The sequence below is a fragment of the Phalangium opilio genome, unplaced genomic scaffold (genome assembly GCF_054372755.1).
Source record: "Phalangium opilio isolate 3A_F unplaced genomic scaffold, DU_Popi_V2 ptg000070l_1, whole genome shotgun sequence".
Classification (NCBI taxonomy): domain Eukaryota; kingdom Metazoa; phylum Arthropoda; class Arachnida; order Opiliones; family Phalangiidae; genus Phalangium; species Phalangium opilio.
The window spans coordinates 2867395-2882876 of record NW_028324182.1 but is presented as its reverse complement, the minus strand read 5'-3'; the positions used below and the strand labels follow the sequence as shown (position 1 = coordinate 2882876).

Sequence of the window (15482 nt, the reverse complement as noted above, 5' to 3'; positions counted from 1 at the left end):
ATCAGTTCAGAATTCGCGAATTCCATTACAAAATTCACGAAATCCAGAATTAAAAACTAACAAACAACGAAAAATCATGAGTAAAATCTCAAACCCCGAGGAAATCACGGTAAATACCTCAAAATCCAACGAAATCAACTGAAATATCGCAATGTCTCTCGAAATCATGGGAAAAATCACAAAATCTGATGAAATTACGGGAAAAATCACAAAATAACTAAAAAATCACAAAAAAACTAAAAAATCACAAAATTAGTAAAAAAAAATCTCAAAATCAGAAGCGAAATCACAAAATCGCGAATTCCATTACAAAATTCACAAAATCCAGAATTAAAAAATAACTAAATCCGAAAAATCATGAGTAAAATCTCAAAATCTGGGGAAATCACGGGAAATACCTCAAAATCCAACGAAATCAACTGAAATATCGCCAAGTCCCTCGAAATCACGGGAAAATTCGCAAATTCCGACGAAATCGCAGAAAATTTCTCAAAATCCGTGGAAATCACGGGAAATACCTCAAAGTCCGTCGAAATCACGGGAAAAATCTCCAAATCCGACGAGATCCGTTGGATTTTATCAAATTTTGAAATCCTTCGAATTCAAACGAAATCCGAAGAAATCAAATTGGATTTCGAAATCCCGTACACTTTTTGCAGAACTTCCGACCCCTCGGTATCTGTAGATGAATTTATACTAAGTTATATTTGGAGAAATTCTCAGATTGTCGTCGAAAATTATTTTTATTTTTTAAGTAAGGAATGACGACAAAATATTTTTCTCGCAAGTAAAAGAAATATAATGGCAATAGCTAGAAGACAGTAAAATATTTTTTTCAATGAGCGTCATTAGGTCCTTTGTAATATTTTCTGGTGAAACTGTAAAAGCAAACAAAATATGACAAGCGCACTTTGGGGATTATTAAATCTTATCTCAGACCAGTAAACCCATGGACAGGCAAAGCCGTGTTAAACCCGCGTTAACAAATGGCAATGCGTAGCACGCGCCCTCACGCGTCTACCGACCGCCGCAATTTATGGCCATATGTCCCGTAAAGAAAAATTCCTCTGTAATGGTTCGGGATATTTTTTAGCCAAGGCTTAATGTTAAACAGACTTTATAAACAATACCAGAGTGATATTTACAAAAACTAACTTGATAGATCGTTTATGAATCTTTAACCAGAAAGAGAGGCTAAAATAAATAATGAAATTCAACTCATTTTTGTAATATGATCAGATTTTCTCAGCATATCGGTGACTGGAGACCTCTACTCCTCAAAAAAACAAAATGGCGCGAATTTTATTTACTAGGGTTTGGTGAAAAACTTCCAACATCCGCCACCACAGCGCTTGTGTCAGGCGTTGCTCTAAGCAAACCTAGCTCACCTATTCAGTTGCCTGTCCATGAGTTACTTGGTCTGAGATCTTATCTATGCTCAATGCTAATATGTAAAATAATATTTATAAAGCGCGCTTGAATACATATTGCACTGGAAGAATGTAGTAATTAGTAAAGTAATTAATCGGTTCCACTGCTCAATCTGTATGTGTATTGCAACAAATGAAAGTAATTATTATTTCCTAAAAGAACAGTGAGGGGTTAGTCACTTGAATTATAAAACAAAACCGCAGACATCGATTACTTTATTTCTAAAATTCTTATAAAATCATCAGTAATCACAATCATTTTTGTGGGTAATCAAAGGTAATCAGAAATCTCCCATAATCAATGGAAATCATGTGAAAACTTGAGAAAAACAGAAATAATCACATGATTCACTAGTAATATTTTGTAATCACCCCGGAAATCACATATTTCGTGAAATAATCACACATAATCAATCGGGGAATTCGAAAATCAAAAATAACAAGGCTCCCAAGAGGACCATTACAATTTTGCGCCACATCTCGTATATTTTAGCGAAATCGAAACCTGGCATTTTCCAAAATATATTTAAAATTATTTATAATTTCAAATTACTATTTAAAATATTATTTTTTCATATTATTTAAAATAAATAATTTATATAATTTAAAATAATATTTTGTAAATGAATTAAATAGCTTAAAATTTCAAGGGAGGCTCGAACGCGCGACCCTAGGTTTAAAAACAATCCACGAGGAAAAAACAGTCGAGCGTCTTACCACTGGGCTACGGCTAGCTCTGCAATTTCTCTTCTGTTTGCGTACTGTATACATATTCTAAAGCTAGAGTTGACTGACAGCTGAGGGTGAAAATTAAGGCGGGGTTTTCGACGCCGTCCAATAAGCGGTGTGACGCAGACGAAACGAAGGAGGAGTTAAACTTTCCGTTTATGCTCCCCAATATTTTGCGCTCATCGCTAGATGGCGCAAAATAAAAATCGTGGTCAGTTGAAACAGAAATAATCACTGCATTCATCGTAATTCACTAAGAATACAGCGGTAATCACGGCATTCACAAAAAAAATCACCGGAATTCAAACAGAAATCGCAAGTAATCTGCGGCAATAACGGGAAATCAGTGTAATGATTATGGAAATCACCGAAAATAATCGTAATCGCGGAAGTCAAGGAATTAGTTCAGTAATCAACGGAATTCACAACATTTTTATTCAGAAATCAGATGTACAAAATTTTAGCAAATGACTAGCCCCTCGAATAATAGGAATAAAACGTTTATATAGATAGAACTCTTAATGAGATCCTTGTCAGAAAAAAACACTGTATTCCTGAATAAACCCTTCTTTTTGGTTTTGGTTGGGTTCGAAACCTTGCCTTTTTTTTATATATTTTTAATTTAAACTCTGGGAGAGCTAATTTTAATTTATCGTTACCACAAGACCGACTGAAAAATCCTGTGGAATGAATTTCTTTGTTTTATTTGTTAATATTTTTATTTATTTTTTAAGACTTTTTTTTGTGAGACCCTTCCTCTTGGAGGGCAGGAGAGAATCTGGTTTTTATTAGATGAAAGAGGTTACAAATTTTTGAACTTGGGGCCCCGTAGGAAAACCCCGTGACGTGGTCAGTTTCTTTCCCTACGGCTTAGCTTTACATTTTAAAAGAGTTGGTTATTTTCCGAAGAGAGAAGCGAGATAGGGGTAAACGTTCGCTACTAAGGGATTAACGTAGGCTTTTTACGCGGTTTTTCTCCACCCATAGAGCTTCTCTCTTTTACAAGGCGTTTATTTGCGTTTTTCTTTTTTTTTACAATGTCTATTTTAGTCAGCTTTTTTTTTATAACCTGTTTTGAACATTTCGTTTTTAAGATATTTATTTCTTTTTTTTTTTAAGGTTAAGATTTAAATTTTAGAGATTTTTTTTTATTTTAAATTTAATTAAGCAATGAATAAGTAATACAAGAAAAAATTATACTAAATTATAATGTAAATTTGACAAAGTTTCTACACTCCCCCGGGTAATATTTAATATTACCACTACAAGGAAACTTTTATTTTGAGGGAGGGGGGGGGGTTGCGTTAAGTAAATTTATTTTTAATCAGAAAATTGGTTAATTTCTAATGGATATAGAAGCTGGATTGGCCGTCTGATAACATTTTGATTTCCCATTTTTATAGAACACGATCTAATTTCTCCATCCCGACCTACTCTAACCTCTGATACTACACCTAACTTCCACATGTGCTTTGGAATTTTCTCTTCATGGACCAGCATGACATCACCAATCTTAACTTTGTCTTTTATTTTATTTTTGGCTAGATTAATGTGATGCGCTGTCCTTAATTCTAGCACGTATTCTTGCCTCCACCTTTTCCATAGCTTGTCCATAAGCGAATTTCTATATTGTAGCCGTTTAGTAAATTCCTCTTGTGATTTTGGAATTTCATTGGTGTTTAGTTTTTGATGTGGCAAAGCGGTTAATCTTTTTCCAGTAAGGAATTGAGCGGGACACAATGGCTCTGGTTCGTTCACGGTATTGAACACGTAAGTTAGCGGTCTTGAATTAATTACGGCCTCGGTTTCGAGGAGGACCGTTGTAAGCTCTTGATAAGATAGGGCAGCTTTCCCGAGAACTTTCTTTAGAAAGAGTTTGACGCTTTTAACCAGTCTCTCGTAAAATCCACCTATCCAAGGGGCCTTTTCTACTATAGATTTCCATTGCTTGGTAAAGAATTGCTTGCTTTGGTCATTGTCTATGTTTTTCCAGAGTAAATCTAAATCCAATTTTGCTCGTTTGAACGTTTGGGCGTTGTCTGAATAGATTATAGACGGTATGCCTCTCCTTGCAATGATTCTTCTAAGTGACATGAGAAACTCATAAGTTGATAATGAGGGAACCAACTCGAGGTGTATGGCACGAGTGGTGGCGCAGGTGTATAAACAAATGTACGCTTTTTCTATGTTTTTGCCCATTTTTACCGTTAGAGGGCCGGCGAAATCCAGTCCGACCACTGCAAATGGCTCTGATTGCGTAATTCTTTCTTTGGGTAAAGTTCCCATGGGTGCTTGGCTTGGTTTTGCAGCGTATCTTCGACATTTATAACAATGCCTCACGACGTTCCTAGCAAGTTGCCTTCCGGCGATAATCCAAAATCTTTCTCTGGCCTCTGTAACGGTTGCCTGTATTCCAGAATGCAGTACTGCCTCGTGGCATCTTTTCATTATAAGCTGGGCAACTTGCTGAGTTTTATTTAAGATTATGGGGTGTTTGATTGCGTAAGAGAATTCTGAGTCGTCGAGTCTGCCTCCGACGCATAAAAGACCCTCTTCGTTAAGTTTTGGTTTTAGAGTCAGAATGGTCGAATCCTTAGGGAAGTCCTTGTTTTCTTTTAAAGCTTTAATTTCTTTTCCATAATCTTCCTTTTGGATATCCCTAATTAGCATATTTTCAGCGTGGTTAATTTCTTCGGTGCTAATTTCACCCGTTTCGGCTTTTTCTTTTCTTGCCATTTTGGCTATTCTGTATAGATAAGCGATAATCCTAAGAGTTTTGTTTATGTCGCTGTATCTTGCCAGATCGACCACGTGCTGGAGTCCAACCTTTTCTTCAATCTTTACGGCTAGAACGACTTTCCTTTTTTCCTCTTCAACTTGTTTGTAATCAAACTCGGGTTCTTGTTCTGTTGGCCATTGAGATTTTTCTTCTCCTAACCACGGGGGTCCGTGAAACCATAGAGAGTTTTCTATCATTTCTTGGGGCGTTGCCCCTCTTGTTGGGAGGTCAGCTGGGTTCTCCTTTCCTGGACAATGCGACCAGCTTTTTGGTTCTATCAAACTTTGAATTTCGTTGATGCGGTTTTGAATGAAGGGTTTCCAAAGTTTCGCTTGACCTTTAATCCAATCTCTGGCAATCGTGGAATCTGTCCACATGTTTATTTTAATATTTTCTTTGAATATTTGCTTGACATTGTTGATTAATCTAGCTCCTAGAAGGCAGCCCATCAGTTCTAATCTTGGGATGGTCAGCTCTTTAGTAGATGGAACGGTAGTTTTGCTCAATGGGGCGACTCTTGTTTTTGAAGCTACGAATGACACCTTGATTTCTTTTTTCTTGTTGACGTAACGCATGAAAATTACCGCGGCGTAGGCTTTTTTGCTCGCGTCCGTGAAGCAGTGTAGTTCTTTCTCTATTATATCTTCTTTAGGATCCGAATAATAACATCGGGGTAACTTCAATTTTTCAAGATCTTTCATGTCTTCCAGCCAATTTTGAAATTCTTTGCTCAAATCTTCCGGTAGGGGAGAGTCCCAATCGAGTTTTCTTTTCCATAGCTCTTGAAATACAAATTTGGCTCGCATGGTGTATGGCGAGATAATCCCTACAGGATCAAACATTTGAGCAACAACGCTCAAAACAAATCTTTTACTGTTTTTATTGGTTTGAACGGTATTTAACAGGTTCTTCAAGTCGACTGACAAAACGTCGGCTTCGGGCTCCCAAGTCAAGCCCAATATTTTTTGTTCTTTGGCTTCCAAGGGTCCTTCGAATTTCAAAGTTGAGTTGGGGTTGTTTGTTTCTTCATGGAATATTTTTCTTAATTCCGCGCTATTTGAGTTCCATTTTCTTAGAGTCATTGAAGCTTCTTTTAGGATTTCTGACGCTTCGACTGTCAACTGGAAAGCCTCTTTTATATTGTCTTTCCCGGTGGTGAGATCATCCACGTAGAGTTCTTGGTCCAGCACCTCACAAGTTTCTGGATATTTTTGTACGTAGCCTTGAACGTGTGTTTTTATTGTCGCGGCTAGCAGATAAGGACTGGCCGTTATCCCGAACGGTACCCGTGTCATCCTCATGACTTGAAATTCCTTTTCGTTTATTTTTCCGTCTTCTTCTTTCACCCAAAAGAACCGTACTGAATCGCGCTCATCTTCAGCCAATCCCACCTGAAGAAAGGCCTTTTCTATGTCTGCGGTTATGGCCACCAAATGTCTTCTAAATTTGAGAATGAGGATTAACAGGTCCGGATTTAGATTAGGACCACATGACATGCAATCATTTAAAGATGGGGCGCCCTTGGCATGTGATGACCCATCGTTAACCACTCTGAACTTAGTTGTTAAGCTCTCTGGTCTAATTACTCCTTGTTGAGGAAGGTAGTAAGTTCCATCGGGTTTTATTTCGGGATTCTCTACTACTTCTACGATTCCGTTGCACAATTGGTCTTCTATTACTTTTTTGTAAGGCTCGTAGAAAGCTGGATCTTTGTTAAACCTTCGGACTTGCGTCTCCATTCTTTTTCTAGCCACTTCTTCATTGTCTGGCAAATTCTTTTTACTGGTGCTCCATGGAAATTTGACGTAGTAACGCCCATCTTCTTTTTTTATTTCTTTTTTGAAGTTCTCCATAACTTCTGTTTCGCTCGTTTCTTTTTCCTGACTTTCTTGAATTCCCATGGCTTCCAATGACCAAAACTTTTCCATTTGTTTCATAATTTCTTTTTCTGTGACGGTCACTTTCATTACTCTAACGGCGTAGCATCCGACGGCTACGCTACCTATTTTTGCTGGACCACCGATGGCCCATCCAAAGGTGGTTTCGACGGCCACTAGGGACCTGGAGAATCTTTCTATTTGTCCACTAACAAACTCCCAGTAGGTGTCCCCACCGATCAAGATTCCGATGGTAGAATTGGACGGTGTTTTAAATTCTGACTGATCGGCTAATTGGAGTTGTTTTGACCGCATCTTTTCTTTGATATCTTCGCACCTGGCGGTTTCTACAGCTTCACAAATATAGGGAACCTCCAGGGCTAGAATTTCGACCCTTTCGCTTCTTTGGTACGCGTTTTCGAGCGTGAGTTTAACTAGTTTTCTTACTACTGTGGCGGGTTCTTCATTTCCGAAGTTTTTTATTTCTATTTTTCTCTCTCCTACTATGGGCAGTTTTAATTTTCTGGAGGTGTCTTCCGTAACAAAGCTAGCCTGGCTTCCTTGATCCAGAAGACAACGCGCGATGGTTCCGCTTTCAGAATCTGGATTCTTAGCGATAGCTTCAGCTGTTTGGAGTAGGACCATTTGTCCGTTTCCACAGGTTACCGAATTCGTCGCGACTTCTATTGTTTCCCGATTTGGTCTATTTTCATTAGGTTGAACCTGTTTTTTGTTGACTTCATTTTTCTCACATATAGCCGCGTTATGTTTGCCCTTGCATATTTTGCATGAATTATAGTAAGAAGTACAGTCATTAGTTTCATGACCAAATCTTGTACATATAGAGCAGCGATTATCTTCTTCAATCATTCGTTTCTTTTCAGAGAGCGTGAAATTTTTGCAATTACTCGTGGGATAAGTGTCCGATTTGCAAAAAATACAAAACACATTTCTTCCCCCCGCTCTTCTCCCAGGGGCCCTTACGGTAGTATTTAAAACGGCCGCGGACGAGTTTCTAAATTCATTTTTGTTTTCAAATCTTCTATTATTTGCGAAACCTGGCGGTGGTTTAAATCGATGATTTTCTTGCGAAATGAAGCCACTCTTTTGACCAAAATCTTTTTTAAATCGGCGCATTTCTCCTAACCGTTCGCACGTTTCTCGACTTTCTACTTCCTTTCGCAAGAAGTCAATAAACCCGTGTAAGTCCCATTCAGCGGACGTACCTCTAGCTTTTGTATACTCTAATCTTACATCTTTAGGCAAACACGCTATTAATTTTGGGCATAGGAATGCACCATTATCCATTGTATCTAATCCTATCGACCTCAAACTTCTAATATTTATTTCACACGCGTCGTAAAATTTTCTCAGAGCGGCCAAATCCCCCGAATTTGTTACAGGTTCTAAAGTTAACAATTCTTGCATATGCGCGTGTGATACCATGTCTTTTCTACCAAATCTATTAGTTAATAAGTCTATAACCTCGTCATAATTTTCATCCGACGGGCTCAGTCCTTTCATGACGCTTAAGGCGTCTCCAGTTAAATAAGATTTTAAATAGGCGAATTTCTGTACCTTGGAAATAGAAGTTTTGCTGTCCACTGTCGTAGAATATTGGCTCCAGAATCCAATCCATTCGGTTACTTCTCCGGAGTATTTGGTGATGTCGAGCGGCGGAAGTCTCGCTTCGTTGTTCGCTTGTTGAAGAAGGCTCGCGGCGAGTTCTTGAGTCGACACCATTGAGCTGGCCGATGATGTTGCGGGTTCGAGATTTTCCATTGTGATTCCCGCTTTTCTGAGCTTTCTTTTAACTTGAGTCCGGATTAGTTGCACATTTGTGCGGTATTCTTCTACCTTATCGCTTTCTTTCTTTAGGTCGTATCTATCCGGATCAATTAGTTCGTCCATTTTTTTATTTAACGCGTTTAAACTTTCCGTTTTTAAGTCCAAAATGGACATTTGATCTTCGATATCATCCGCGTTAATTGGGTTATCATTAATTAAATTTTTTAAGGCGTTTATAGCTACCGTTGTATTTGCGCGTACCGTACTTCGTAACGCGTTAATTTTCTTTATTTCGGAGTCTATTTTGGCCATTTCCTCGGCATCTTTACTTCCGGTGTCCGACATTTTAATTATTTTTATTTAAATTTCCACTTACGTATTTCTTTTAGTTCTTTTTAATTCTACGAGATGATATTTTTCATCGTATTTTTCGCGAGGATAATTTTTGTCGCGCACACTTTATTCGATTTATACGGGATGATATAATTCACCGTATTGTTATTTCACGAGATGATTTCACGAGATGATATTGTTCTCACAAGTTCATTAGAAGCCCGTTCGTTAGTAGTATCCCGGGTTTCTCGCACCATGAATAAACCCTTCTTTTTGGTTTTGGTTGGGTTCGAAACCTTGCCTTTTTTTTATATATTTTTAATTTAAACTCTGGGAGAGCTAATTTTAATTTATCGTTACCACAAGACCGACTGAAAAATCCTGTGGAATGAATTTCTTTGTTTTATTTGTTAATATTTTTATTTATTTTTTAAGACTTTTTTTTGTGAGACCCTTCCTCTTGGAGGGCAGGAGAGAATCTGGTTTTTATTAGATGAAAGAGGTTACAAATTTTTGAACTTGGGGCCCCGTAGGAAAACCCCGTGACGTGGTCAGTTTCTTTCCCTACGGCTTAGCTTTACATTGTAAAAGAGTTGGTTATTTTCCGAAGAGAGAAGCGAGATAGGGGTAAACGTTCGCTACTAAGGGATTAACGTAGGCTTTTTACGCGGTTTTTCTCCACCCATAGAGCTTCTCTCTTTTACAAGGCGTTTATTTGCTTTTTTCTTTTTTTTTACAATGTCTATTTTAGTCAGCTTTTTTTTTATAACCTGTTTTGAACATTTCGTTTTTAAGATATTTATTTCTTTTTTTTTTTTTAAGGTTAAGATTTAAATTTTAGAGATTTTTTTTATTTTAAATTTAATTAAGCAATGAATAAGTAATACAAGAAAAAATTATACTAAATTATAATGTAAATTTGACAAAGTTTCTACAATTCCTACCTAATAGCTTTCAAAACTAATTTTGTTCCAAACAAGGCACGTAAATCAAGATTACTGTATTAGCAACGTGTGGTTGGGGATGGTTTGAGGTCAAACCACCTAACCCACGGACTGGCAAGGCCATGTTAAACCCGCGCTAACAAATGGAAATGAGTATCACGCGCCCTCAGGCGTCTACCGACCGCGATTTATCGCCAAATGTCCCGTAAAGTCGGTAAAGAAAAATTCGTTTGTAATTCTTTAGCCAAGGCTTAATGTTAAACAGACTTGATACACAATTCCAAAGTGATATTTACAAAAACTATAACTTGATAGATTGTTTATGAATCTTTAATGAGAGAGAGAGAGGCTAAAATAAATAATGAAATTCAACTCACTTTTATAATGAGCCTTTTCGCTAATTTATTCACGCCTGCGCAGAAAGCGCGATGTAGCTTATTTTCTCGCTTCGGCGCGATTCTACCTTATTTTCGAATGGAGGGTTTGTGAACAGTACAGTTATATCCAAAATGTATAGTAAATACACCATTCCGCAACTGAAACTGTTATTGAAAGAAAAGGAAATAGTTTTTAAATCCAACTGGAAAAAAATTCAATACATCGAAGCTTTAGAAAAGTTTCACTGTGATGAAAGACAAAGTTGTGACCAAGGCTTAGGTAACCAAGGCGGTCAAGACCAAAATAATAACATTTCCGGCTCCTCTACAGCTGCAGTAACTGATTGCCCAAGGCTTCAAACTTGCAAAAACATTGACGACGTTCACGTTGGAAGGAAATTAACTTTTAATTCATCAGGTTCGTTCCATAAAGAGTTCGTTTTAGAAGAAAAAATCCCAGAAGCATTACCCTTATACAGGGTTAAATATTGTCTTCCTGATCCCGAAGAAATTCCACCGAAAATATGGTCCACCAATGTTTCCCAAATCCCTGAACTTAATTTTTCTCACATATATGATTATTTTATTAATGTTAATATGATTGATGGTGAAGCAAGAATGGATAAGAGAGGGCTAGATAGGGCCATTGCACATAGAAATTCTGGTGACATTCATTCTTTGATGTTAGTTGTTAAAATTACAGCCACTTTAGTGTACGTAAAGTCAAAGTGTTTTGCATCACAAAAGCGTCTGGCGTACAATGTTATCGTTTGCATCAAAACCAATGGTAAAATCTGTGGCGGGGCATGTGAATGTGCTCGAGGCTTATCTGGATCATGTAGCCATATCGGAGCATTGCTTCTGTGCTTGGAGGCTTTAAGTCGGGAACGCCAAAGTTCTGGAGAATCAGCATGCACATCCAAGCCATGTGTGTGGAATCAGCCACGTTCTCAAGATTTCCAACCTAGTATAATTATGCCAAAGATGTTTAAAAGACCACGATTGTGCAATGACACTACACGTATTGTCGAAGAAGCTAACAACCTCAAGTTCGATTTTGATGGACGCCGTGCTTGTGATCGAGAAATTGATCCTGTGAAAAATAGGCAAGCAGTTAAAGAGCTAATGACAATCTTTCCAACTGGATTACAGCATTTCTGGAAAATTCCAATTGAAGAATTTCAAGAAATGGTGCCTGAAGTTGCTATAGAAATTGATATTAGATCAGATGATGCTGGAAACGATATCAACGTTAGAGAATTTCCAGAAATAGCACCATCTCTCGCCCAATCTGCTTTTCAAATTGCTGAATTACCAGACTCTTCCAAACCATCTGATTTAAAAATTTCTAGCAAAGTTGACGATGTAATTGATGCAAAGAAATTCATTTTCAAAATAAAAAACGAGTTGGGAAATCCTACCGATGAAAGAGCTTTCATAGACATAAATGTACAGAAAATAAGTTTGGAAGAGGTTCAATTTATTGAGCAGCACACCAAAACTCAAGCAAACTGTGATTTATGGAAAGATTTAAGAATTGGCAGAATTACCAGCTCCAACTTTGGACTTGTTGCGAAAGCCAAGTGCAAGACGATTCCAAAATCTATCATTGAAAAAATTCTCAATCCACAAAAACTGGACATGTATTCGTCTCTTCCAAAGGCCATGAAGAGAGGAATAGACTTGGAACCGTTAGCAATAGAGAGGTACAAGGATCTAACTGGATTCGAAGTTAAAGAAACGGGCCTTGCACTATACACCAAGTACAATTTTCTTGGAGCGACTTCCGATGGAATTGTAATGGACCCTAACGAGTTTTCAAAAGGAGTCTTAGAGGTTAAATGTCCATCATCTTTAAACAAAATAGATATTAGTAACATGCCTGCCACCAAAATTGCTAGTCAGTTCAAAAATTTTTGTGTAGAGAGGAAAAATGACGAATACTTTTTAAAGCGAAACTCCATCTATTATTATCAGATTTTAGGGGAAATGGCAATTAAAAATCTGCCCTGGGCAGATTTTGTGATATTTACTGGTACCAAAGAAACTAGTCACGTCTATATGGAAAGAATTCGTTTTGATCCCGATGCTTGGAACGAACTAGAAACCAGACTTGTTGAATTTTATCAACGCTACATTGTACCTTATATTATATAACAACAGGTTTAAGTTCCTATTTTTTACAATTGAGAATGGTATAAATATTAATAAAAGATGCTGTTAATCATAAACATAACGGGTACACAAATGTTCAAAATTTGATTATAGTACAAAAGATTTCAGTGAGACAATGTTAAATTTACTGAACTATAAATTTTATTATAAACGTTTTTAAATCTATCTTATTATTGGTTTATTAATGTTGGTTAAATATGCACAAACACTAAATATTTGACTTATTAGCTTTATTTGGGTAATGGGAAATACCCCATCTAAAATATGAAAATTTCTGATTCGTCCAATTGATCTTTCAACATGTATTCGTAACTCGGCTATCCTCCGAGTTTCAAGGACTTCCTCTTCTGTAAATTGATCTCTATTTGATTTTTTCATTGGAGGTATATTAAGTTTACACCCTCTCTCTTCCAACATTTTTTCTATTAAGAATCCTTTATCAGCCATTACGTTGTCACCGGCGTCTAACATATCTAATATTCCACTTTTTTCAACAATCACTTTATCAGAGGCTCGACCTCCCCATGCTGCCGAAATAAATGAGATTACACCTCCTGGTGTAATCCCAATAAGGAATTTAGCTGTGTTGTGATGTTTGTATGAAGAAAATGTTACATTCTGAGTTAACATATCTGATGACCGCTCAATGAAAACTTCCGTACAATCTAGGATTATACGCGTATCCGGGTATTTGCGAAATTTCTAAGGCATGTAATCTTCCACAAGCTCTTTGTCTGGAAATGGGCATAAACCACAAAGTTCTCTATCCAGTAAACAAATCCAAGTTGTAAAAATTTCGGAAAAAGTTGATATACTAATATCAAAACGGTCGGCAATATCTTGCACAAGCAGACCGAGTTTTAATCTCATTAGCACTGCTAAAAATTCATTAATTAGGGACAATTTCCGAAACCGCACGTTCTTCCTTTCGTTATTCTCAACCTTTGAGGCTCGATAATACGTCATTTTTCTCGCTTTTTCTTTCAAAAAACTAAAATATTAATTAAATAACATATTAACACTTAAAATTTACAAAAGTTCCCCGAAACAGTATTGCGCTAAGATACTTACTTAAACAACCACATGAAAACAGGAAAAGTTGGCATTCCTGTATAAAATCGAGTGACATTATCATCGTGTTGAATTTTCTCAACCGACCATGACTTTTGACGTAATATCTCCTCATATTCTTGAAGTTTTTCTTTTAAACAATGATTCTCGTATAAAAGTGGATCAGTAATTGTTTGCGTGCCAATAGCTTTAAAAAATATAGTATAAATAACCGTTTAATTACTTGTCAAGAAAAAATATACCTACAAGTGTAAATTATTTCGCTGTTTTTCTTCTTTCGTTCAACAGTCTCACTAACTGAATTAACCACATAGTCATGAAAATTTAACGAAGCTTTAAGAGAGTCTGCCATGAAGTTTTTATTTTTCAGTTCTTTAGCTCTTTTAAGCTACGAAAAAGAAACATGCAACATTAATCTTGTATTTATAAGAAGTTTTAAGTCATCATCACACCTTTATAGCTTCCCTCGTTTTGCATCGTTCTTCTCTCTCGTTAATAGAAATTACTGGCCTTTCTTCTTGGTAGAATGGGACAATATCAGGATCCACTGATTTATTTTCAAGAATCTTACTGGTATTAGGTGACTGCGATAGCCGTATTCTTTTTGCTTTAACTTGGGTTGAACTTGGTTTCATAAACAATGTTGGTATCCAATCTGGGTCTTCGACTTCCCAGCCTGGGTACCCACTAATAAAATGTCTACTGCACACTCTACTAGTGGATGAAGCTTTCCAGTCTTTTCTATTAATAATCCTTTGCCATAATTTAATTCTTGCAATAGGGATTCGGTGAAATTTGACATTATCTCTTCTGGCTACATCGGTACCTGACCGAGTCTTACAGCCAGCTACACAACATGAAGGCATTTTGATTTTAATGAAAATTCTAACTATCTAATATGCTAATTTATTAAAGATTGGTTGTCTTTAGAACTAAACAATTTGGTCATCCTAAAACAAAATAATAATACATAAAATATTTCATCTAAACTTACAAATCAAAAGAAATTTCAACTCACCTCCAAAGGCCCCAATCACCCTGGGCAGCAGTCGGCTACAAACAACGCAACGCGCATGCCCAACGAACTCCCCTGTTCTCTCCCTCCCCGCAGTGCGAAAAGGCTCATTTAGTCAGATTTTCTCCTCCCCATATCGGTGACTGGAGACATCTACTCCTCAAAAAACAAAATGGCGTGAATTTCACTAGGGTTTGGTGTAAAACTTCCAACATCCGCCGCCACAGCGCTAGTGTTAGGCGTTGCTCTAAGCAAACCTAGCTCCCTATTCTGTTGCCTGTCCATGGGCTATTTGGGCTGAGGTTAGAGCCTGTTAGTTTCTCATGAGCTAACATTCAAAACTACGTACGTTTTACTTACAAAAATAGCTTATTCCTATTTTGTAGCTCTCGACACCAACTTATATCAAGGCTTGCAGTAAAAAATATGCCTTCGCGAGGGTTTGGAAGCTGTAAAAAGTTTAACACAATGCTCCTAAACTTAACAGTCTTGGTTCAGACAGTGTATCGATAATTGAGACTGTTCACTGGTGTTGAAGTCGTTCAAATTAGAACATTTACGAATACGGATATATTCTCTGCGAGGGCACCATATCTCTTCCTCTCACTTTTAAATTCCAATTTACTTTCTTTCATTCAGCGCCCCAGCGTTTTACCTGCTTTACCTCTCTCTCTCTCATTCAGTGCCCCAGCGTTTTACCTGCTTTACCTCTCTCTCTCTCTCATTCAGCGCCCCAGCGTTTCACCCCTCTCTCATTCAGAGCGCCAGGGTTTTACCTCTCTCACATTCAGAGCGCCAGCGTTTTATTTCTCTCTCATTCAGCGCCCCAGCGTTTTACCTCTCTCTCATTCTGCGCCCCAGCTTTTTACCTCTCTCTCATTCAGAGCGCCAGCGTTTTAAATCTCTCTCATTCAGAGCGCCAGCGTTTTAAATCTCTCTCATTCAGAGCGCCAGCGTTTTAAAC

At 37.4% G+C, this 15482-nt stretch overlaps 3 protein-coding genes across 5 annotated transcripts; 1 reads left to right on the top strand and 2 right to left on the bottom strand.

Moving 5' to 3' along the window:
• Window positions 1-3479: 3479 nt before the first annotated feature.
• On the bottom strand, window positions 3480-8948 carry LOC149661071 (uncharacterized). Its single transcript, XM_089843766.1, has one exon. It carries the CDS (start codon window positions 8946-8948, stop codon window positions 3480-3482), a length of 5469 nt encoding a protein of 1822 aa, XP_089699892.1.
• Window positions 8949-10267: 1319 nt separating this feature from the next.
• Window positions 10268-12414, top strand: LOC149661070 (uncharacterized). Its single transcript, XM_089843765.1, has one exon. The coding sequence runs from the start codon at window positions 10390-10392 to the stop codon at window positions 12412-12414; it is 2025 nt and encodes a 674-aa protein (XP_089699891.1). The 5' UTR covers window positions 10268-10389.
• Window positions 12415-13002: 588 nt separating this feature from the next.
• LOC149661069 (uncharacterized) lies at window positions 13003-14623 on the bottom strand. Of its 3 annotated transcripts, none has more exons than XM_089842469.1 (5): window positions 13956-14623; window positions 13750-13891; window positions 13504-13690; window positions 13248-13423; window positions 13003-13166 (listed from the first exon to the last, which is right to left on the bottom strand). In XM_089842469.1, exons 1-5 carry the CDS (start codon window positions 14367-14369, stop codon window positions 13135-13137), a joined length of 951 nt encoding a protein of 316 aa, XP_089698595.1. In that variant the 5' UTR covers window positions 14370-14623; the 3' UTR covers window positions 13003-13134. The 3 variants fall into 3 exon arrangements, with proteins under 3 accessions (XP_089698595.1, XP_089698594.1, XP_089698596.1); XM_089842470.1 differs by lacking the exon at window positions 13003-13166 and having other exon boundaries at window positions 13168-13310; window positions 13375-13423; XM_089842468.1 differs by having other exon boundaries at window positions 13003-13423.
• Window positions 14624-15482: the final 859 nt, after the last annotated feature.